Source organism: Lactuca saligna, chromosome 8, assembly GCF_052625555.1.
Source record: "Lactuca saligna cultivar CGN05327 chromosome 8, ASM5262555v1, whole genome shotgun sequence".
Taxonomy (NCBI): domain Eukaryota; kingdom Viridiplantae; phylum Streptophyta; class Magnoliopsida; order Asterales; family Asteraceae; genus Lactuca; species Lactuca saligna.
The window spans coordinates 76,792,317-76,817,989 of NC_136424.1; the positions used below are offsets into that span (position 1 = coordinate 76,792,317).

The 25,673-nt window shown below is 39.4% G+C and overlaps 1 protein-coding gene across 1 annotated transcript; it reads right to left on the minus strand.

Annotated features, from left to right (window-relative positions):
* Positions 1-261: 261 nt before the first annotated feature.
* Positions 262-6,495, minus strand: LOC145011725 (Insulinase (Peptidase family M16) protein). The gene is made up of 21 exons (XM_078970455.1): positions 6,150-6,495; positions 4,645-4,891; positions 4,448-4,573; positions 4,232-4,369; positions 4,009-4,143; positions 3,631-3,888; positions 3,426-3,563; positions 3,276-3,345; positions 2,981-3,194; positions 2,786-2,891; positions 2,461-2,694; positions 2,204-2,368; positions 1,981-2,130; positions 1,793-1,884; positions 1,631-1,712; positions 1,479-1,562; positions 1,274-1,390; positions 1,077-1,187; positions 893-973; positions 648-818; positions 262-557 (listed from the first exon to the last, which is right to left on the minus strand). Exons 1-21 carry the CDS (start codon positions 6,359-6,361, stop codon positions 480-482), a joined length of 3,009 nt encoding a protein of 1,002 aa, XP_078826581.1. The 5' UTR covers positions 6,362-6,495; the 3' UTR covers positions 262-479.
* Between the last annotated feature and the right edge of the window lie 19,178 nt (positions 6,496-25,673).

A 25,673-nucleotide genomic window follows, 5' to 3' on the forward strand; every position in this document is an offset into this window, starting at 1 on the left:
ACTTGTAGAACTGGATTTGCACAAGTTGTATTTGAGATGAGTTTTTAAAATCGTTAAAAAAACAAGGATTTTTCAAGGTCACGAATGAAGATTTTATAAATTAACTCCAAAATGAACTTGTAGTGAACCAGAAAATATCATTTTGTTCCTTGTCTTAATGTTATTTTACATTTTGGTACTTCTATTTTTATTATCTTATTGTCTACTTTAGTCGCTACATGTTTTAGATTGTTTCAACTCTCCTTCCCTCTTTCTCCCCGGTTTGGTCTGAACACACACAAAAACTACATATTGCCTCCACCCCAATTTGGTTCATACACAGACAAACATTGTTTTCCGTTTTCAATTTTAATCAGTGAATTCTAATCAATTTTTGGTTTGAGTTTTAACCAACAATGCCTCCCACATATACCACGATGTATCTTGTATCTACTATTCAAAATTTCTAGGTTCTGATGACTACTACTCAAGCACAGACTCTATGATTCTGAAGATCTTCGTGCATATCTCCAAATGCAGAAACCCAAAACTACCAGACCACCAAATCCAACTTGAACCTGCACCCACCCACACCAAAATCATCACTTTCTCATAAAAGTTTTGTAAAAAATAATGGAGTCACTGTTTGACTTTTGTAACTAACTGACCTTTGCATCAGTGATGATAGACTTTAGCCTTTCGAAACGAGAAGCCTGAGGCATTAGAATGACTACAGTGTACTGTTTTTTGCAAGGGAAAGGTAAAGTCCTTTGCAGTGCTTGCTGAGCTGTCACTGGTGTCAAGATTTTCCTAACCTCTATGCGACTCTCATCTTGAACCTGCATCAAAAAATCACCAATTATTATTCAAAAAAAAAAAAAAAAAGGTTACATGGAATAGATTAGACACTTACAGCAAATGAAGTACCAACATCCCCTGAATAGATCCTAGATTGATAGCTGTGCAATATCCGATCAAGCCACCAATAATTCTCCTGCGATTTCATACTTTTTTTTTAGTTTGTTTTTAGACTAAACAAAATCAGCTACTCTTGTTTTTAACATATATATCATTTTTTCCCCGTAAGTATGAATCACCTGTAGTCCATTTTCGTGGGCCCGTTGTTCAATCTCGAGTACTGTAGAGATATCTGCATCTGAAGGTCCTTCTTCTTGAAGGCGTAATATCTCATCTAGAGCAAGATCAACCTGAAAGGAAAGTCACACTTATACTCATATGATAAATGAAAAATATCCACAACTGTTTTCAAGGATCAAGATGTAAAAACACATACCAATGCTAGAGCAACATCTGGATCACAAGAAAAGTTTACACTAATATCTCCACGAGCATTACCAACTCGTGAAGGTTTGTTGCCACCAAGAAATACAGAAACACCAGCTGAGTAGATCTGGTATGAAAACAGCATTAGTGTTTTAATTTTTAAGTGATGAATGAATTTAAGCAATGAAGTTTACATGTGAAACATAAAAACAAACCTGTCCATGCTTGAAACGGAGAATCTGGATTATTTTTGCTTCCAATAGTTTGCTTAAAAACCCAATGAAGTGAACATCCTCCATCTATCATGGAAAGAAATTATTAGTCCTCCATCTATCAAGAAATGTCACAAGCTTCTCATCATCATTACCATTTTTTCATTCTTTAACTCAACAGGGAAGCATAACTGAACAGAACACTGTGCTTCCACCATAGGGCTGCGAACAACTTCTCTACAAACAACACCATGTATTAAATAAAATTTATTTATTTTTTTGTTACTAAAAGTGAAAAGGGAAAAACATGTACAAACCGAGTTATGGTGGTGGGAAAAGTAAAAGGCAAGCCTTTGAGGTCATCACGGTTGTACTTTAAAATCGGTTCAGATGGTCTTGGGATTCCCCCCTGCAATAAAAGTCCATAACACATTTCACATAATCATATTTCCAAAAGTTTCAAGTTAAATATAAAATAAAATAAAAAAAACACAATTCTACTCACCAAATATTGTAGTATCAATGGCCTTGCAATATCAGGATCAATATTCCCAACAATCACCACAGTGAAAGTTGACGGGTCTTTGAAACATTTGTTGAAATATTCACATGCTTTAAACGGATCAACTTTTCGAAGATCACTAATTCTCGTTGGCTGAAAAAAAAAAGACCATAAGATGTACTAGACTCTATAAGTAAACCAAAATATAAACAAAAATCAGGCTTACCCTGAAAAAATAAGAGTTCCCATAATTAATCTCCCTCACACGGTTTGCAAAGACAGTATACGGGTCTCTTTCTTGGGCATTAACCGATTCTTCTGACATTTGCATCACAATCTTAATGTCCTCTTCCCCTGGTACTACCCCAGTTGCAAACAGTTGATAGACCAACTAGCAAGAAACATAAAAATTAAAATAGTATCAAGAAAAGGATATTAGGAATTTTAGCCAAAAATGTAAAATAAATAATTAGTTGAACAAACCTGGAAGGCAGTTTCCAAATCGGTAGGTGAACAGTCACCAAAGAATGTTCTCATATATGCACCAAGTTTTGTACCAATTTCAGCTCTTTTACCAGCAAGCATGTCTAGAAGTACTGAAGGCCTATAACCAAAAATACCAATTTCTCCAGCAATGGTGGAACTCATTGAACATGAAAAGTATTCATTTTCTGGAAGTTCAGATAAACCCCCGTATGCGTATCCTGTGAACAAAATCTGTGGAAAGCAACACAACATTTTAATCACATAAAAAACATGCAGATAGTAAGTTTTTACAAGTACTGATTTTAAGTGCATGAAAACAAACCTGGTCTTCAAGGAAGTCTGTGTGCTTATAGCACACACGCATTCCATTTGACAAAATCAGCTCAGTGACTCCAATATTTGAATATTCAGACTCCTGAACTACACTCCTACAATATATATATATATATATAAATATTTACTAATGTGGGAGATTAGTAAGTATAAAGCTTACAGAATTGATGATGAGGAAAGTTACCCGGGGTTTGGTTTTAAAGTAACGATTTCTTCTGGGATGTGTTCTTCATCCCATGGGGAAATGTTTCCATCTTCCTCAAGTGAATTTATTTTTAAAACAATATTTTTTAGATCATCCACTGTTGCAGCAGCTCGAGGCTCGATTGTCTTTATCACACAACTATGTGTGGTACGAAAATTCTCTGAATACTTTGATACCTCAGATGCGGATATATCTACCACATCAAAAAGTAAAGCCACCATTAGTATCAAACACTCAAGAACAAAACTAGAAACTAATGAAATTAACAACTTACGGGGTAAAATGGTCTTTTGAAGCTGTGCCTCGTACTCGATTCCAACAACAGGTTCACCACGAAGAAAATGCTAAAAGTTAAACACCGAGAATCATACAATGAAAAAACTTAAACTATAAAGATAATGATACAAGGGAATCGATGGAATACATGCAAAAATTCCTCTCTTAAACTTGCTGACTGAACTTGGTCACGTTCCAAATATGCAGATTCGATTTCAGACATCATTGATGCACGTGCAACAGAGGTTTCACGTTCAGAAAACCCATGTATCCGAACCCTAGCAATCTGAAAGAACTTATATTAGTTAACAATATTGAATCACACATAAAGATGGAAATGAAGACATGAAAACCTCTGTGAGCATGGATTCCAAGGCATAAAGAGTGCCTTTCTCTTTACAAGATGAAGTCATTATATACGCCTTAATTGGTTGAACAACCACATCTGCAGCAACTGAGCATGAAAAGTAAGGTGGGTCCTTCTTGCGTGACATTTTAAAGAATCTTTGATTCATCGCGTGGTAAAACATGGCTTCCACAAGTAAATTCCGGTAGTCCTTTACAGTTTTCAGCTCATCCACTTGTGACTTGCAGCTGATCATGACTGCTGACTGTGACAAAAAGAAAATTTTATATTTCATAATTGTGTATGTTTTGTTGAATGTAACCCCAACAAATATATGATATTAGTTCTATACTATTTATTACATTGGAGACTGTAGAACACTAACCCCAGCAGCTTCAGATTCCACAAAACATGAAATACGAGGTTCCTCGTGAGATGGAACTAGAAATTTGGGTATTTCTATGTAATCGGTAGCTGACACTTTGCCACCAAAATGGGTCTTTATTAATTCAACAACACTCTGCAAGAAAGAAAAAACAAGAGATTAAAATATAGCTTTTTGTTTGTCACTTATGATAGAAAGCATTTGTATCATTCTAATTTCTAACCTTTGTATCAGAAAAGTCTCCAACAGCAATAACAGCCATATTCTGGAGATGATACCATTTTGTGTAGAATCGTTTTACAGTTTCAGGAGAAACTGTACGAATTACCTTCTCTAATCCAATTGGTAAACGCTCTGCATACTGGAATAAAAATAATTGAAATTTTAGAAAGAAATAGTTTTGAAACCATAAAAGGAAATATTTATGATAGAGACAAACCTTTGAACCTTCCATCATTAAAAGCCAATGTGCATCCTGCATTCTGCCATTGGCGTTCCTGTTTGCTCTGTACTCTTCCATTACAGCACCTCTCTCTTTTTCTAAATCCTCTGCTGATACTCGAATCTGCACGCATAAAAAATATGGAAAACTGGAAGAAGGATGATGCAGATGTACATGTAAATATTTGTTGTTACCTCTGAACTAAATTCTGCCAAGACTGAAATGGCTTGAGATAACAGCTCAGGTTTGTCAATAGGAACAAACAGTTCATAAACTGTTTCATCAGAAGATGTGACTGCATTTTGACAGGCACCAAACTCTGCTCCAATGCTTTCAAGAAATTTGACAATGTCATGATTTGTGTATTTTTTGGTTGCACTGAAAGCAAGATGCTCAACTATGTGAGCAACTCCTCGCTCTTCTTCCTCTTCCAGAACTGAACTGTCATATTTTAAGATTTTAAACCATTATTGTTCCTTTCTCGCTAAAACTATTTGCTTTTATATGTAGAAATTTCTTGAATGAGCAGTAGAATAGAAGTATAACAATCAGAGCCTACTAGAAACTAGCACCTGTCATGACTTGCATGCCATAAGAATAACTTTCAGGTCTTTCTTTTACAGCAATAGAAGTAAAAAACAAGTAATGTACTTTTAATCATGTAGACTTCATAGAACCCAATCAGCAAACCCTAATTCACTTCTGTCTCCATAATCTCATAAATGTTAAAAAAGCAGAGACATAACATGGCTCCGACATGATATATTATGAATATGCATTGATGGTGATAACTCATCGTGATAAAGCTAAATAACAAGAAACATCATGTGATTTCAAGAAATTCCTATTGCATTTTTTTAAATTGCATACGATAAATAAACCCTTTAAGTGCTAAACTATTGAGAAAATTTCAGGTCATACATATATACCAAGTCAACAGGAAATAGTTTTGAGCAATCTTTTTAAGTCATAAGTGATATGTGCATATGACTTGCATCTTTTCCCTGATTGGTTGCCCAATAAAACTTCCAGACTTTTGACCATTTTACTTAACAGCTACTGTGCATCAACCAAAGCAACTAATCAGCTAACTGTCATCCTCATCCACTTTTCCAGTTGATGCATTAATTTATTAAGTGACATTGTTAATTTACCCATAAATGTATCACCACATCAAATTTAAAGAGCAAAAACTAGTACATAATCAAGCATAAGATACAATTTCAACTACAATTAGCAACGTTGGGTTCAAATGCATACTGATTCTATAGTAGAATAAAGCCTTAAACTGAATCATGCACCTGAGCAAACCAACAGCAAAAGGCCTTAAACTGAATCAATCACATTCACAGTAACTATAAAAAATCAAACAAAATTTTCAGATGATAAAAGGAAAGGATGTATATCACTAAGTAGATAATTAAGGCATAACAGATAGAATTTCACTAAGATCAAATGGAATGCATGCAGTTACATTTGTTCCAGAAAATGCATAACCAAATATTATCGAATAACAAGTAAATCAATATACATCAACATTATGCTAAAACCCTTGCAAATCCAAAGTAAAACTGCTTGGCGCTAGAGTAATCAACAAAAAACTGTTTAAATATTTCAAAACGTAATGATGAATAAGAAAAAACAAACACAAATTGCAAGTGAAATTAAGCTATTATCATGCTAATAATAAATGTGTTACCCGACTCTGACGGCGAGTGCGAGCGCTGCTCTCATTTTAGGCTTGGAATTCAATCGCACATAGTAACGGAGTCCATTGTCGAGTTTACCGTAGTCCGCACCGTAAGGAACATCAGATAAAACTTCTTCATAATTCAAGTCTACCATTTTCAGTGACCTAAATCTGTGCTTCTTCACAATCTCCGATGACGCCTCCGCTGGTAACAAATCCATCTCTCCTTACTCCTTTCTCTTTCACACACATAAACACACTCCAAAACCACACACAATTTCTCTCTGTCGCGGTTGAGAAGTGCCCAGAGAAGATCCGCGACGTCTTCTGTTTTATACGAGTCACTATCTCTCCACGTGTATGCCGTCGGGTTTCCTTTTCCGGTAAAGGTCAAACAAGTAAAAACATACGTCAAATCATATACGTGGCGCTTACTTACTGGGTAAGAGACTAAGATGTATTTCGATATTTTCTTTATATTTTTATATTAAAAACTAATAATCTAAGTTTTTTTAAGGCACAAATGCAAGAGTTCAATAACCATACAATAATGAAAACTAGTAGGGTACCCCGGGCGGTGTTTGTGTTTGTGTGTTATAGCATATCATGTTTCAACTATGGAATGAAATCAGCAAGAACAATCTAGTGGCAAGAAATAACAAACTACTTTAGTTTATTTGTTGACTATAACATTCTACTTTTATTTTTGTCTATCAAACAAATCGAAATACAATTTTTGAAAGTTTGAAGAACAACGATAAATTAAATCCAACGATTAATGTGCTTTCTGTTACTCCAAACCTCAAATGCTCCTGTTTCATAAGCAAGCTCATCATTAATGCAACTATTTGGAGAGGCTTTTCATTCAGAAACATAACCTATAAGAAAATAATACAATTTTTTTTTAAAAAAAAAAAAGTAAAGTATTCAATAAGTAAATTAAAGTTTATAACGAAAAGTAAGCGAAAAAAGCATTGCAAATGTTAATTTTAGGCAAATAGCGAAATATAACGAATATACCCATAAGATTGACATGAAAATAAAAGGATGGCTACAATGAAGGTAGATTGCTATTAGAAATTAGAAACGAATAAATGCAACAACAACAACCTATTTTCATTTATTTGTTTGTTAGAGCATTGTACTTTCATTTGTGTATATTACAACATTGCACTTTGATAGTAGAATGCTATAATAAATAAAGGAAATTAGGTTGTCTCCTGTAATTAAGACATATTTTGATGTTATTTTGATAAGAGGCTGTAGTAACAATTTTTTTGTCCCTGAGCTTTCTGAAATTTACCCTCAAAGATGAAATCTATAAAAAAGATTTCAATCATAAACTATACGGTAAACATAGTAAAAGTCAGATAGCATATGGATAGAAAAAACCATTTATGAACATGAAATATAACAAACATGGATAAAAACTTATAGGAAAAAATGATAGAAGGCCAATTATGTTTAACGTAGTAAGTTGAAAAAAGGAAATGAGGTGAAGAAAGTACATTGGACGAAAATGTCCTTATTGGTTATTTTTTTATCAATTTTGGGTCAACCAGCTTATATGGTGGTCTTTTAAACATAAATTGAACCAAGGTATCCATAAAATCCTTTTTTCTCACCAAAAAATAAACTGCCTACCTCCTTTTCCAACGGGTTGACATTGCTTGTTGTCTAGAGGAATACCCCTGCACAAACAAAATACATTACAAATTATATTTGATTATATGGAGCCATGTTCTCAATGTCAGCCAAATACCCCTGCGCAAACAAAATACATTACGAATTATATTTGAAGACTAATTTCATAGCAGGTAGCGACCATTACTAAGTAAATAATGAAAGATATAGAAAAAAAAATTATTAAGATCATTTTGGTTAGCAAATTGATAAAAGTATACAAAGGAAATCATAATTCCATGGACAACCGCTATAACAAAACAAACATTTACAAGGAATGGATGAATTATGAATTCATACGGCTGGAATAAAAACATAAAATGTGTTTACTAAAGCGAATCACCCACATTCTGATGTATACCCGTAAGTTCAAAACCCAAAAAAAAAAAAAATGCAACTCACATTGGCATTAAATCGAGCACCTGGTGGGCATAATAACAAAAAGAAAAAATCATCGATTCAAGTAATGGGATTTTCAATGTAAAATATCATAACAATTAACATAGAAGGAATGATATGTTATGATGAAAAGCCCAACCGATGGAAGACTGGTCCTGTTCTCTTTTGCAATCTAGCAAAAATAAGAAACATGAACATTCAAAAGTGTTAGAAAAAATGACATATCACATAATTAGGGTCTCATAAAATATATAAGAAAATTATGAAGTCTAGTGTAACAACGTAAATTTAAAAAAAAAAAATCATTTTTGTAAGCATCAAAAACCATCGATTAATGTTCCAAAATCAAACGTGAACAATGTTATCATAATATAATACATCCCAATGATCATAAAATAGTTTTTCTCTGACAATGTGTACGATCACGTCGGCGCCTTCCCACGGTCCTCGCTAGTACCTGAAACACATAACACAACAACTGTAAGCATAAATGCTTAGTGAGTTCCCCAAAATAGAACTTACGCACATACGCCTTTCCAGGCCCCGACCTTCTGGTCCATGTGTCTCAGGGGACTTCCGTCCCGACTAGGTAAACCTTCCGGTCCTACCCATGTCAACCTTAAACATGTCAACCTTCCCACGGTCCTCGCTAGTACCTGAAACACATAACACAACAACTGTAAGCATAAATGCTTAGTGAGTTCCCCAAAATAGAACTTACGCACATACGCCTTTCCAGGCCCCGACCTTCTGGTCCATGTGTCTCAGGGGACTTCCGTCCCGACTAGGTAAACCTTCCGGTCCTACCCATGTCAACCTTAAACATGTCAACCTTCCCACGGTCCTCGCTAGTACCTGAAACACATAACACAACAACTGTAAGCATAAATGCTTAGTGAGTTCCCCAAAATAGAACTTACGCACATACGCCTTTCCAGGCCCCGACCTTCTGGTCCATGTGTCTCAGGGGACTTCCGTCCCGACTAGGTAAACCTTCCGGTCCTACCCATGTCAACCTTACGGTCCACATCACAACGCCTTCCGGCCCATAACATATTCGCCTTCCAGCCCATAACATAATGCCTTCCGGCCCATATCAAGCATATCATACATGGCACATATAAACGATTAACTTATCACACACAATACATATATCTCATAACATATCCGACCTTCCGGTCACACAGTCAAACCCTTCCGGGTACAATATAGTGAGAAAACTCACCTCGTGGAAAGTCTAAGATCTCGCGTCCTCGCTATATCCAAATCCCAACGACGACTCTATCTCGCCTAAACATAAAAATATCATTTAATACTCAAATACTTCCACCACTAAAACTTTACCCCTTATCATCATTCCTCATAGGGTAAAAGACCATTTTACCCTTCCTTGACCTAAAGTCCTCATGTTGACCAAAACCCTAAAAGTCAACAAAAGTCAACCCTGACAGTACGCGGGGCGTACTGCTAGATGTACGCGGGGCGTACATCACCAACCCATGGATCGGGGTCTCCACCCAGTACGCTGCGCGTACTGGAAGTTACACCCAGCGTAACCATCAGATTCTAACACTCTTCATTTCTGGTCTTAATCGGTTAAGCCATTACTCCAACTTCTAGATCCGACTCTGTTAATGTGTCTAAACCCATAAAGTCGAGACCTTTAAGCCTTGGCATGGCTGTAAAGGCTCCAACACCTCTTAACAACATTCTATTCCAACTCAAAGACCTAGATCTCATGCATGGAGCAATATTCACGTCCAAGATGTCATTTTTATGAGTCTACAACTCCAATAGACCATAAATATAAAGGATCTAAGCTTGTGGAGGCCATTTGCACAAAAAGTCTCCACCTTTGGGACTAAAACCCTAGAAAATGGTACTTGAAGCATATAACATGAACCAAGTGACAAGATCCGAACTTTTTACCTGATAATGAAGCTTTAATCCTTGCAAAGCTCAGATCTACACTTGCACACCACTTCTAGTCTTTCCAATGAGTTCTTCTTCTCCTTTGCAACCTTTGAATGGCACCACCAAGCTTAGAATACACAAAAATGGCTTAAGAACGAAGGCACACTGTTTTTAGGGTTTCACTCTGAGGGATGGTGGCTGAGAAGTCCAACCACACATTCCTTTTATAGCCCTCCAAAGGAATTAGGGTTTTTAGATCTGGACAAGTTACGCCAAGCGTAACCTTGGGTACGCCCAGCGTACCTGAGGGTGAACGCATCCAAATGAGGCGCGCGAGTACGCATAACGTACACCTTGTACGCCCAGCGTACTCGCCTATCATGAAAGCCCTAAATTAACAATATAACCAAGATGCAGGGCCAAATAGAAGAATACCTGGATTTCAGGCTTTTACAATTCTCCCCCACTAGAACCAGACTTCGCCCCCGAAGTCTCATACTGAAAACAACTCTAGATATTGATCCCGCATCTCAGACTCGGACTCCCATGTCAGCTCGGACCCCTTCTGATGTTGCCACTGCACTTGTACCAGGGGTACTTCCTTGTTCCTCAGAACCTTAACTTTCTGATCCCCGATCGCTACTGGTCTCTCCACATAGTTCAGGCCTACATCCACCTGAATATCATCTAATGGCACCACTGCCGACTCGTCGACAATACATTTCCTCAACTGCGAGACGTGAAAGGTATCATGGATCTGCCCCAACTCAGTAGGTAGATCCAACCGGTAGGCTACCCTGCCTACCCTAGCAATTACCCTAAAGGGTCTAATATATCGGGGTCCCAACTTGCCCCTCTTCCTGAATCGTATCACTCCTTTCCAAGGAGAGACCTTTAGGAGCACAAGGTCACCAACCTGAAACTCGAGCTCGGACCGACGCCTGTCCGCATAACTCTTCTGGCGACTCTGCGCGGTCAACAACCTCTGCCTGACCTGCTGAATCTGCTCGGTCGTCTGGAGTACAATCTCCGTGCTACCCATCACCCGCTGCCCCACCTCTCCCCAGCAGATGGGGGTGCGACACCTCCACCTATACAACAGCTCAAAGGGTGGCATACCAATGCTCGAATGATGGCTGTTGTTGTACGAAAACTCTGCTAAAGGTAGATAGGTGTCCCAGCTCCCTCCAAAATCCAAAACACATGCTCGGAGCATATCCTCAAGCGTCTGAATCGTCCGCTCACTCTGTCCGTCCGTCTGCGGGTGGTATGCGGTACTGAAATGCAGTCTCATACTCAACTCCTCATGAAACTTCTTCCAAAACCTGGAAGTAAAACGCACATCCCGATCTGATACAATCGACATCGGAACCCCATGCCCCGATACCACCTCCCTCACGTATAATTCCGCCAACTTCTCCGCAGAAGAGCTCTCGCTGATGGCTAGAAAATGAGCGCTCTTCATCAATCTATCCACGATCACCCAAATCGCATCGACTCCTCTCGTAGTTCTAGGCAATTTGGTGATAAAATCCATGGTAATCTGTTCCCACTTCCATTCAGGAATCTCTAGCGGCTGCAATTTACCGTGCGGACGCTGGTGCTCGGCCTTAACCTGTCGACAAGTCAGGCACCTCTCAACAAACCATGCAACATCCTTTTTCATAAAGGGCCACCAATACTCCTTCCTTAGGTCCAAATACATTTTTGTAGCCCCGGGATGAATCGAGAATTTCGATCGATGCGCTTCCTCCATCAAAATAGTACGCGTACCACCCACAAACGGTACCCAAATCCGACCCTGAAAAGTCATAAGCCCTCGACCATCCGTAACAAATCCTGATACCTGACCGACAACTCGCTCCCTCTTCTGGTTTTTTGTCTCGCAGCCTCAGCCTGAGCTCCTCGAATGGTATCCAAAATCGGGGTCACCACCGTCAACCTCATACAAATATCTCGGATCGGGGCGCTTTCCGCCCTACGGCTCAACGCATCGGCTACCACATTAGCTTTGCCCGGGTGGTATAGGATCTCACAATCATAATCCTTTACCACATCCAACCATCTCCTCTGTCGCATATTCAGATTTGGCTGATCCATCAAGTACTTCAGACTCTTGTGGTCCGTGTAGATGGTGTTGGGTTTTGAGCATTCTAACACTCCTAAGTGTACATGCAACCCTAAATACCTTGGATCTATGTTTTCTCTATTGTACATGCAAATATCAACTTTCCAAGGTATTGTTCTATTCTAGCATACTAAACTTTGAATAACACAAGTTAGAATAACATACCTTTTGTTTGTGCTTGTCTTCATGAAGCTTGAGTGCCTAGTGCCCCAAGTGTGACACCTCAAATGGTTCACACAACACCATAAGCACTTGGAATAACTTAGAGAGAATTCTACACTTCTTGAAATCGGCTAGCCCTCTCTAGAATGATACTAGTGCCGATTTTGTTAAGAATAAGATCTTTATATAGTGTTACAATTAGGGTAAACCCTAATTGTCATGACTTTCCATTTCCTTGGATCCATGGGTTCAAATACACCATGGAGTATCCATGGACCATCCTATGGGTTTTAGCCCAACTTGATTATCCATGGAGCATTAGCCCACTATACAAGTATGGATGATTTACACAATCAACCCATATATTTAATTAGTCTTCTTTTGATCACTTAATTAATCCTAGATTAATTCTTGATCAATACTAATTAAATAATCTCATTATTCTTATTATTAATATACTAGAACTTATAATATATTAATAACCATAAGTGTCTTATTTCTCTCATTATAGTCTATCCAAGTGCATGATGTCATGCAACCCAAATGGACCATGCCGGGTCGGGTCAAGTCTTACCAATTATAGTTATGAACTTAGACATTAATCCAACAGTCTCCCACTTGGATAAGTCTAAAACTATTATTGCGTATGACTTCAGGAACCAACTGGCAATCGTAGCTCTCAAAAGCTTCTGTCGAACTCTGACCTTGTCAATAAACGCTGACCTTTGTCAATGACTTGTCCAATAGATAAGGGATCATATATTCCTCCATTCTAGATATCATATGGACTGAGACATGGATTATAATCATTCTCTCTATCCATTTGTTGTTTCCCGATTTCCGATTTATGAAGACTGACTAATTGAACAAATCAAATCAGTCCTGGACCGGCCGAGCACTTCCATTTGTCATCATCAAATCATCGAGGGGCCCACAGATATCACTTTTATCCCGAAGGTAAAAGGAATGGATAAACTTCGACTCATATGGCTTGTTCTACTACTTGTTGAATCATACACAAAGGCACGTTTTATAACATCGAGTTACCAATGCGTTTTCGTGCAATCAATGTACTATCAACTCATAGTAACAACTCATATCTCTAGGTTTGAAGAATATAAGATATTATCGTCTCATGATCACTCGTGATAAAATCCATGAAGTGATTCCAATGAGCGCGGGTTGAATCCAATACTCAGAACTTATGAGCACTCATGAGTGTTGTAGCCCTTTGTCCAACACCTTAGACCTCTAAAAGCCAACCCATGACAGTCTTAATTCATATCTACTTCCAACATATGACCGACTGTGGATGGTTTGAATAACTTAGTCATTCTGGAAGAATGACCTATTTTATTCGGGAAGTCAAAACATGCAAAGTGAAACACAATAATAATTGAATCCAGTATGGTATTAAAACCTATAAACATAAATAAAACACCTTTTATTTATCACCATATGATTACACATTATTCATTGTATACTGTTTCAGCTATCAACTTTATTCTTGAATTTAAAACAATAGTTGTCCCATGCTCCAAGCACGTACACTATGTTTTCTAAACACTAGTCATGCCATACACCAAGTATGCATACTATGTTTGTCTATGATCTTTACTTTGTGAACTAGATCAATTGAACATAACTTCAATGATTCTCTTTTCACACTCCCAAATCCTTACTGCAAATGCAAGAATTCCAAATTCATTCCATTTACTGAAATCTGTTAGATTTTAAACTTATATGCATTGGTCATCTTGTAATGATTATGCACAAAGTCATAAGGACTTGACAACAACCATTACAGACCATTCCAAAGGAGATCAACTCCTTGGAAACATCTTTCTTGCATTAAGTTTCCTTAATCTTACACAGATTGAAATTTCTGACTTTGAAACATTTCCAGATTCATTTTGACTATCACTTCTGAACAAGAGTTGCCTCCTTACAGATTATGTCAATATGGTCCTTCCAGAATTATCATTATACTTCCAACTGTCCTTGAGCAACCAATCTTTGGTAAGCCTTAGATTGTCCTCGACAATTGTTTAATCCTTTTAGTCATATCCAGTTCTAAACCTTTTCCCTTCTTAATGCCCCAGGCATTTTGAAAATTTTAGAACGGATGAATATAGCACATGTAATCGATCCTATATCCGAAGCATATGGGACACGATTCATGATGTCTCACATAAAGACTAAACCAGTCTTTTGCTATAACATTTCCATTTCTATTTGCCAAGTTCTCATAATTCAGATTATGAAAAGGGATGTCGTAATCATAATCGAATTTAAGAATGCAAATAATGGACCCATATACATAATTTCCTTATGTTGAGCCATTCCAACATGAAATTCATATATATTTCCTAGACTAAATGATTAAAACCTCACGATCTAAGCTTATAGATTTGAGATGAAGTATAGTTTCCTCTCCCTTAATTATAGCAAAACAACTTTTCCCAATTGAAACCTTTTGTTTTCTATAATTAACATTGCTAACTTGCAATACTTATCATAATTATCATGCTCCCACTAACATGATGATTATTAGCATAACACTTATGCTCCCACTAGGTTTGACATGTACTCAGAAATCAGCTGACTTTCTTACCAAAGTTCAGATTTCTAATACTAGGTTGTTTTGATAAAACTTTATCAAAAACATACACCTTCCCTTAGATAGCACACTTGTATGTCTAAACAATTATGAAGAGGGATGCCGTAATCATAATGGTTAGACCTTTTTGCCACTTCTCACAAGTCCAGGTTAGTGTGCCGGTAAACCACACACGCTCCACTAACGACTTTGAGAATGCAAATATCACAATTGCTATCTAGATAAAATCTACTTAGTGAAAGTGTTTCCTCACCATCATTTTCATGAATCGGAGAGAAACCTTATGACACTTAAATTTAATGTTGTATGTGTTCTTATCCATGTGAATTGTCAAAACCATAGTCACAAGACAAGGATAATGACAAATCCAAACTAATATGGACTGAACTCAATCTTAATTTCTTGCCACCTAGCAGCTCAAGGGCCTGCCATTGCTTCCAAGTTGTTGTGCAACCAATTGAGAACTCTAAGAACTCATATGCAAAGCCAACTTTAATTGGAATGGGCACAGAATATGTCAACACGATAGGTTATAAACCTTAAGTCGTGTGCTAGTGAAGAACTTTAGGTTTTATTCTTGATTAGTTCTTGAGACTTTCAAGACCTTTAAGACTCCCACTGTCCTCTTGACCTATAAGAATCCCTTGTCAAATATCCAAGAGATAGTGTGGATTCTAACCAAGACAAACACTTCACACAATTGGCCTAAGTTGGTCTTTGTTTTATCCAAAACATCACACCTTACCAATTTCAAATGTACAAGAGTAAATAACTTTTACTCTTACATTTGACTTGTGTTTTTAAACCTTCTCTAAGACATGTCACTCAAAATACAATCTTGGAGTATGACTTTAAGACTTGTATTCGAACGGAGTATGAATCATCTTCTTGATTTAACCATTTCAACAATTCAAGATCCCTTCTTCTTAATCATGATAATGCACTAAGACCTCCTTAGAGAACTAATTTTGATATGGTTTCTTAATCATTAAGATGATCACAAAACTGATACTAAAGTACTCTCCCATCTCTTCAGATTTGAGAAACTTTTATCTTTCTGCCTAAGTTGATTCTTCTTATTCGCTCTGCCATACGTTGGAACCTTTTCCAATGTCTCAGAGTTACACTTAAGCTTGTAAGTATAATCATATTTACTGAGCTTTAGTAAACTATGATGAATAGTTTTATCAATCTTTTGTGGTGGACTTAATCAGTGCACATGACTATGTACTCGATCCCTTAGTCCATTACTTGACTCACACATCCATGTGAATAAGTAGTTAGTCTTAATTTTCCAATACTTGAAAGTTCTCATTCATCATGTTATACAACTTGCATGATTCCAAGTTCCGGTCCAATTGTAACTTGGGTGATGAGAATCTTTCCTTATTTGGTAAATTTAGACATTACCACAAATGAAGGAATCAATTTCATATTTCCACTCTTGCTATTAATGGAATCATATAAGCAACAATTTTTCCTCAAATGCCATTGTAAGGATATTTTAAAATAAATAAAATCAAAAATTTTCTTTTATTTTAAAACTATGCGGAAAAACTTATCCTTACAATCCATATGAAAACTTGTTGTTATCTATTCCTAAGCAATATCTCATAACTCCTAAGAAGTAGCTCAAGAATCCGATCTTCAAACTACGCGATAGAAATCCATTTATGCGATCAGATTCAACATATTCTTTCTTTAAGTTTCTTCACTTTTCTTTGATTCTTAAAACATTACCATGTGACCCAGTCACATCATGTATCAAGAATCTCAGAATAGAAACTTAGCAGAGTTAGATAGTGGACTTTACCTGAAGTAGAGTCAAACTTATTGACTTTAACATCCTTAGGTAAATTTAGCAGCTTCACAACTAATGACACTTCCTTTGGCAATATAAACATATGGACCCTTTGATAATGGTACACGGGACTATTACAGACTTAGCCTTTTCTCTTTATCATTTGGTCAACCTAGTTGACTATGGTCAATCCCTTTCCTTGGGAAGAGAATGCTTTTTTCTGTATTTCCAGTGTCACCATTGTCAATGTCCATAAAGTTTCAGGAAGTTGATCTTAGCAAATAGATAAGATCATTAAGGGTCTTGTCATAGTCTGTTTCATAGGTGTTCCAAAATAACTCACTATGTGACTTAGAAAGTAGTTGAACCACCAACTTCCTCAAGACTTTGACACCCTTCTCTCCCGGCTTGTCAATATGTGACTACATCTCCAAGATGTGATCACACCTAGACCTTCACTTGCTAATAGGGTTTGAGTGACCTTAAACTTTTTAAGAACTTGTGGGTTAAGGAGAATAATTGGAGGAGGTGAAAAGAAGTATGATTTCCATGGAACATCATCTTCATTTAGGAAAGCTTGTTTCAAGAGATTTGGGAAGATCATAAATGTCTAAACCAGACATCTTTTGGGAGATATTCAAGATAGTTGATTTTAAAGTCCTTAATATGACACCCAATATGAAATATTAAGGCAAGGACCCAACAAACTATTTTATAACTTAGAAGAGGGATGCCGTAATCCAAGCTATAAAATATTTGTAGGTAGGTGAATGACGATTCACCAATTTCCACCAAGATCAACGAAATGTATTATTAGGTTTTAATTGGTTTTTGAAACTCCTAGATCTTTGAGATTCATTGAATTGTTCAATGGCATGTTTTAATCTCGAGTGTGCCCTTCAGGTTTTGTGACTGGGATGCCGAGGATCACAAAACAAGGTGTGAAGTAACCATGCAAATTACTTGGTACCCTTAAGTGTTTACCCCTCAATCGATGTGCCGGTTAACCACACACGCTCCATCGATACTATGATAAACATTAAGTTACCCTTTGCCTACCTTGTTAAATACGAGTTAGTGTGCTGGTTAACCACACACGCTCCACTAACCGACTTAAACAAAGTGCAAAGTGTAATTTCATGGATTAACACCTTATTCACATTTTTCCTAAGTAACTAAGATTGGGTATTATTAAGAGTTTAGTTACTTAGTATTTATCATTAATACTTTTAATGAAAGGGAGAATTATAGTCCTGTCAAACCCGTTCGGCTAACGACCCTCCACCATTCAAGCAAGCGGTGGGTGAGAGTGAACACCCATTAAGTTGCCATTTTATAGGCAACAACCTTATACCCACCTTATAGACCGGCTTCATGAATGAGGCGTACTAGCGGTCAGACTGACTTTACTCTTATACATATATATTATTAACTTATAATATTATAAAGTATAAGGGTTAAATTTTAACTTTTAAAATTCTAAGGGCTAACTTGGAATTAAAGTATTCATAAGAGAAAACTTTACAAATTCCAAAACTTGAGTGCCAGTTTTGAAACTATTCAAAACTAATTAATTCCATAACTTATGTGTTTAAAGTAGTTTTAATCCAAAAACTCTTCAAGTTCCATAACTTGAGGACAAGTTATGGAAGACTTTAAACTAATAAAAGAATTAACTTTTCTTTATTTTATAACTTATGGAATTAATTAAGGTTACATTTTTTTTATTTATTACTTAATGAAGAGCCTCTTGGTCCTCCATAACTTGAGGACAAATTATGTAGTCATAACTCCAATTAATTAGAACTAGACTCTTCATTTTGTAACCTTTGCCAACTTTTATGAGTTTTATGAAACTTAAATGTGACTTTTCATATAACTTGAGGACAAGTTACAAAAACACATTTTAGAATCAACTCTTAGATTAATTTGGATTGAAAACAACTATTTCACTCAACTTTTCTATTAATCTAAGTAACTCATAAGAACAAGATAATTCAAATCAAACTTTTTCATGTAATTAGTCTAACCCTTAAACTAATACAAAACATGAATCTATTGACAATTATCTTTGAAATTATATTAGCATGAACATTACCACATCAAAAACAAGTTTATAAGTTCAAAAACCTCTTAGGGTAATGTTCTTAGTCCAATTCCAGCAAAAAAGGTCGAATTTATGCTATTTGGGGGTCCAACTCGTCGAGTGCACTAACCAACTCGGCGAGTTGGATGCTTTTTGCCTTGGACTCGTCGAGTCCCTTCATGGACTCGGCGAGTCTGCTGGGCAGACAGCATCAAAACTCGATTTTTCAGCTCCATTTTCAAGTATAACAAGAAAACAAGCCTAAGCTCTGATACCATTGTTGGGTTTTGAGCATTCTAACACTCCTAAGTGTACATTCAACCCTAAATACCTTGGATATATGTTTTCTCTATTATACATGCAAATATCAACTTTCCAAGGTATTGTTCTATTCTAGCATACTAAACTTTGAATAACACAAGTTAGAATAACATACCTTTTGTTAGTGCTTGTCTTCATGAAGCTTGAGTGCCTAGTGCCCCAAGTGTGACACCTCAAATGGTTCACACAACACCATAAGCACTTGGAATAACTTAGAGAGAATTCTACACTTCTTGAAATCGGCTAGCCCTCTCTAGAATGATACTAGTGCCGATTTTGTCAAGAATAAGATCTTTATATAGTGTTACAATTAGGGTAAACCCTAATTGTCATGACTTTCCATTTCCTTGGATCCATGGGTTCAAATACACCATGGAGTATCCATGGACCATCCTATGGGTTTTAGCCCAACTTGATTATCCATGGAGCATTAGCCCACTATACAAGTATGGATGATTTACACAATCAACCCATATATTTAATTAGTCTTCTTTTGATCACTTAATTAATCCTAGATTAATTCTTGATCAATACTAATTAAATAATCTCATTATTCTTATTATTAATATACTAGAACTTATAATATATTAATAACCATAAGTGTCTTATTTCTCTCATTATAGTCTATCCAAGTGCATGATGTCATGCAACCCAAATGGACCATGTCGGGTCGGGTAAAGTCTTACCAATTATAGTTATGGACTTAGACATTAATCCAACAGATGGTACACCGAACCCCATAAAGATAGTGCCGCCAGATCTTGAGGGCAAACACCACAACCCCTAATTCCAGATCATGGGTGGGATATCTCGACTCATGAGGCTTCAACTGCCTCGAAGCATACGCTATAATGTGTCCCCTCTGCATAAGCACCGCCCCTAAACCCGATATAGATGCATCACAGTATACCACAAAATCCTCCATCCCTTTCGGGAGTGCAAGCACCGGGGCCTCACACAATTTCTGACGAAGGGTCTCGAATGAGGACTGCTGCTCCGGTCCCCACGAAAATGCAACACCCTTTCGGGTCATCTTAGTAAGTGGCACGGCTATCTTGGAGAAATCCTTGATAAACCTTCGATAATAGCCGGCCAATCCCAGAAAACTTTTGATCTCAGTGGGCGATCTCGGCACCTCCCATCTCAACACCGCCTTAATCTTGGCCGGATCGACCAATATCCCTTTCTGGTTAACAAGGTGTCCAAGGAACTGGACCTCTCGTAACCAGAAATCACACTTGGAGAATTTGGCATACAGCCTCTCCGATCTCAATACCTCAAGAATTTCCCTCAAATGCTCCTCATGTTGCTCCCTAGACCTCGAATATACCAAAATATCATCAATGAATACGATCACCGACCGATCCAGCATCGGCCTGCACACCCTGTTCATAAGATCCATGAACGCAACCGGGGCATTGGTGAGCCCAAAAGGCATCACCACAAACTCATAATGTCCATAACGAGTTCTGAATGCAGTCTTTTGAATATCTTCATCCCGAACCCTCATCTGATGATAACCCGACCTCAAGTCTATCTTGGAGAACCAAGATGCCCCCTGCAACTGATCGAACAGATCATCGATCCTAGGTAATGGATACCGGTTCTTAACCGTCAACTTGTTCAACTCCTGGTAATCGATACACATCTGGTGTGAACCATCCTTTTTCTTGACAAATAAAATCGGCACTCCCCAAGGTGAGCTACTCGGTCGAATAAACCCCTTTCCCAACAGCTCCTGAAGCTGCAAGGATAACTCCTACATTTCCGGTGGAGCGAGATGATAAGGCGCCTTGGTGATGGGCGCTGCTCCCGGAACCAGATCGATACAGAACTCCACTTGCCTTTCCGGAGGCACACCTGGTAACTCTTCGGGGAACACATACGAAAACTCGCATACTACAGGAACGTCGTCAACGAATTGGGCCTCCCTGCGGCCACTCGAGTGTCCATCACATAGGCTATGAATCCACTGCAACCCTGCTGCAAACTCTGCCTCGCCCTGGCAGCCGAACAAAACGCTGACCCACACCGGGTCCCCTCACTATACACAGTAAGCACTCCCCCACTAGGGTCTCGAATAGTCACCAGCTGTCTCTCGCAGTCAATGACTGCCCCAAACTTACTCAACTAGTCCATGCCCACGATGACGCAGACATCCCCCATCGCTATAGGAACCAAGTCTAAAGGGAACTTGACCCTAAAAATCTCGAGCACACATCCTCGAATCACGTCAGTGGCATATACCACTTTCTCATCCGCTATAGAAACTCGCAAGGGTCGACTCATCACCTCCCGATCAATACCGATGTGCTGGCTAAAAGCCAACGATACAAAAGACCGACTCGCACCCGAGTCAAATAATACCAAGGCAGGTACAGAATTCACAAGAAAAGTACCTACGCATATCATAATATAAGCACAATATCTTAGCATAAAAGTAAATACACGAAAGAATACATACCAGCTACGACATCAGGCGCCGCGCGGACCTCCTCCACAGTCAACTGAAAAGCTCTCCCACGAGCCTTCGGAGCCTCGGCTTTCACCGGCCGAGTCTCGGTAACCCTAGCAGCAGGCGCAGATCCCTGGTGAAGCTGGGGGCACTTGGCCTTCCGATGGCCGGTCTGGTTGCAATGAAAGCAAACCATGAATCCCTTGGGGCAATCCTTAGCAATGTTCCCCTCCTTGCCACACTTGTAGCACGTACCCGATCGACATGCCCCCTCATGACCCTTGCCGCACTTTCCGCAAGTGCGGCCCTTCTGTCCTCCCATCCTCGAATCGGCGGACTTGGTCCGCTTGGCTACCGGCTGGGACTGAGCTGGCCACCGATCCACCCATTGAGACTCGGCCTCCTCCCTGGCCTGGGTCTCCAACTCGATCTCTTGCTTCCTGGGATTCGCCTGGAACTCAGCAAAGGTCTGGTATGACGAGTTCGATACGAACTCCCGGATATCCCTCCTCAGCACACCCAAATATCGGCTCATCCGAGCCTGCTCCGTGGACACCTGCTTAGGGCAAAACATCGCCCTCTCATGAAACTTCCGAGTGATCACCGTAACAGAATCATTACCTTGCTTGAGGGTCAAGAACTCCTGGACCAACCGTTCCCTCTCCACCGGGGGAACATACTCGTCTCTGAACATAGCAGTAAATCTCTCCTAAGTCACGGCTGAAACCTCCGCAAGAGTGAAGTTCCGTCATGAACTTCCACCAATCCTTTACTCCCAGGTGGAGCTGGTTCAAAGCGAACCGTACCCTCAGATGCTCCGGACATGAACAAGTGTAGAAGCATCCCTCAATATTAGCAATTCATCTCATCGCAGCGATCAGATCCTGCGTCCCGTCAAACTCGGGTGGCTTCGTGTTGTTGAACTCCCGGAACAGCAATGAGTCACCTCCCTACGGTCTGGCAGCAGCCACAGCTGCGGTAGCTGCAGCGGCTGCAACCTCAGTCACCGTGGCGTACCGCTCATCAAAAGTCTCCATCAGTGTGGTCTCAATAGACCCAAACATCTCCGGAATCTCCGCCCGGATCGCCGCAGCCACCTCCTCGTGAATCATCTGACGAAGCTCCTCGTCACTCACACCGCTCGTGCCAAGTCTGTGGCGTGGTCCAACCATGATGCCTCTGAAATACGACATAAAAATATCAGAGACTCCATCGAGCATAATCGCACTCGATAACGCAACCCTACTTAGTCTCCGATACCCAGGGATTTTTACTTGGGTTGCCCACTGACCCGGTGTCTTCAGTAGTACGGGCCTAATACTACCAACTACTGTAACAGCCCGGAATTTCAGGTATTGCTTTAAAAATTGCTTTGGGGGCATTTTTGGTTGGGACTCGGCGAGTTAGAGCTAGACTCGCCGAGTAGGGTCACAGACTTGGTCGCGGGTTCGCGACTGGACTCGACGAGTCCAGAATGGACTCGGCGAGTCGACGCTGCTCAGCAGAAACCCTAGCCGTTTGGTTTGCGATCGTATATAACGCCTCTTAGGCCGTCATTGTCGTCTTTTGGTCGATTGGAGAAGCACCTAAACATCTGCGAACATTTAGAATCGGAGGGAAGGTTGTTGGGGCTTTGAAGGAATTGCTAGACAAGAAGAAGGAAAGTTTGGCCAAAGGAAGATCAAGTGGGTCGAGTTCTGAAGTTTGGGGACACAGAGAACACGTTCCAGGTATCATTTCGATTCGTTTCTGTTATTTTGATGTGTTCATGGATTTAGGGTTAGGAAACCCATTTGGTGATTTGAGGGATTGTTATGCTGTTATACGAACGTTTATACTCCAGTAATAGGATGTCTAAAGGTACAGGAAGTCCCACGTGTGCGTGGTTCGGAATCATACGTAATTCAGGAAGCAGTTGATCGACTGCATGGCATGGACTCGCCGAGTCGTAGGAACAGACTCGGCGAGTAGCTTGAAGATTTACTGAGACTCGCCAAGTTGCTCTTCAGACTCGGCGAGTAGCTTGAAGGTTCACTGGAACTCGCCGAGTCGTTCTTCAGACTCGGCGAGTGGAGTCGGGGTGGCCCCACGATTCTTCCACGTCGATCTCGTCTAGTCAAGGGGAATACTCGACGAGTAGAAAAGGGAACATCAGGGAAAGTTAGGGAGGACGTCTCGACTCGTCGAGTCACCTTGGTACTCAACGAGTCCGGTCCAGTTGACCGTTGACCAGAGTTGACATGCATGTAGTTCCTTAAGGTCAGTTGTATTGAATGACAAGATTATTAACAAGGGTATATGGTATTATAGGGAGTCTGCAGATCGGCGGATCGAGTGCGGGTGATTTCAAGAGTTGATAGTATTCATAACCACGAGGTGAGTCTTCTCACTATACTGTACCCGGAAGGGTTTGACTGTGTGACCGGAAGGTCGGATATGTTATGTGTTTTATATGTGCTATAATTGAAAGGAATAGTTGCTATGCATGCTATGTATGTTTCTATGGGCCGGAAGGCAATGTATTATGTGACAGGAAGGTCAGGTATGATATATGATATATGTGATATATGTATTAGAATAAATGTATTATGTGTTATATATGTTAATGGGCCGGAAGGCAATTATCTTATGGGCCGGAAGGCGATTATCATATGGGCCGGAAGGCATTGTACTGTGGACCGGAAGGTCCGGGCCTGGAAAGGCGTATATGTGTAAGTGGTATACTGGGGAACTCACTAAGCATTTATGCTTACAAGTTGTTATGTATGTGTTTCAGGTACTAGCGAGGACCGTGTGAAGGCGCCGGCATGATGCATACACACTGCTGCTAATTGATATCTTGGGGGTTTTACATATGTATTTGTTTTGAAACATGAAATAAATATTATTGGTTGAATGAACTCACTTTATTTAAAATGAAATTTTTATTTGAAAATTTGCGTTGTTACAATTGGTATCAGAGCCTTGGTTTGAGGGATTCGGGTGTACCTTCGGGTGTAACTGAACTCAAACCGAGGATTTGAGGAAAAATCTTTTAAAAATAATAAATACATAAACTTTTATAAATGGAAAAGTGGTGAACAAGAAAGACGCAGTGTGTACGATCAGCCAGCGCCCGAACGGTAAAGATCCCCAGAATACCTTACAATGTTATGTTATGCATTGAATTATGAATTGTTATGCATGCTAGAAGACTAGGTATACATGATAGGACTAGAATGGCCTGTTTTATGATGCCTTAGTCTAGGGAAGTTTCTTGTATGAAATATTCGGTAGCGTGCAGGTAGATAGTGCATACGAGAAGTAGAGTACTCACTATTCGGGGTTTGGGGAGGAAGATTTGGGACGAATACTGACACGGTGTGGTCGGTAGTATTGGGCCCGTACTACCGAAGGCACCGGGTCGGTGGAAGACCCAAGTAAGAATCCCTGGATATCGGAGACTGAGTAGGGTTGCGTTATCAAGTACAAATGTACTTGATGGAGTCTCTGATAATTTTATGTTGTATTTCAGAGACATCATGGTTACGACACGCCATGGAGCGAGTTCGAGCGGTGCGAGTGACGAGGAGATTCGTCAGATGATTCAGGAAGAGGTAGCTGCGGCAGTTCGGGCTGAGATCCCGGAGATGTTTGGGTCTATCAAGACCACCTTGATGGAGGAGTTTGAGGAGCGGTATGCCGCACTGACTGAGGCTGCAGTCGCTGCCGCCACCACAGCTGTGGCCGCTGCCAGGCCGCAAGGGGGCGATTCGTTGATGTTTCGGGAATTCAGCAACACGAAACCTCCTGAGTTCGATGGGACGTAGGATCCGATTGCTGCAATGAGGTGGATCGCCGATATTGAGGGGTGCTTCTACACTTGTTCATGCCCGGAGCACCTGAGGGTACGGTTCGCCTTGAACCAGCTCCGTCTGGGAGCGAAGGATTGGTGGAAGTTCGTGACGGCGAACTTCACTCAGAC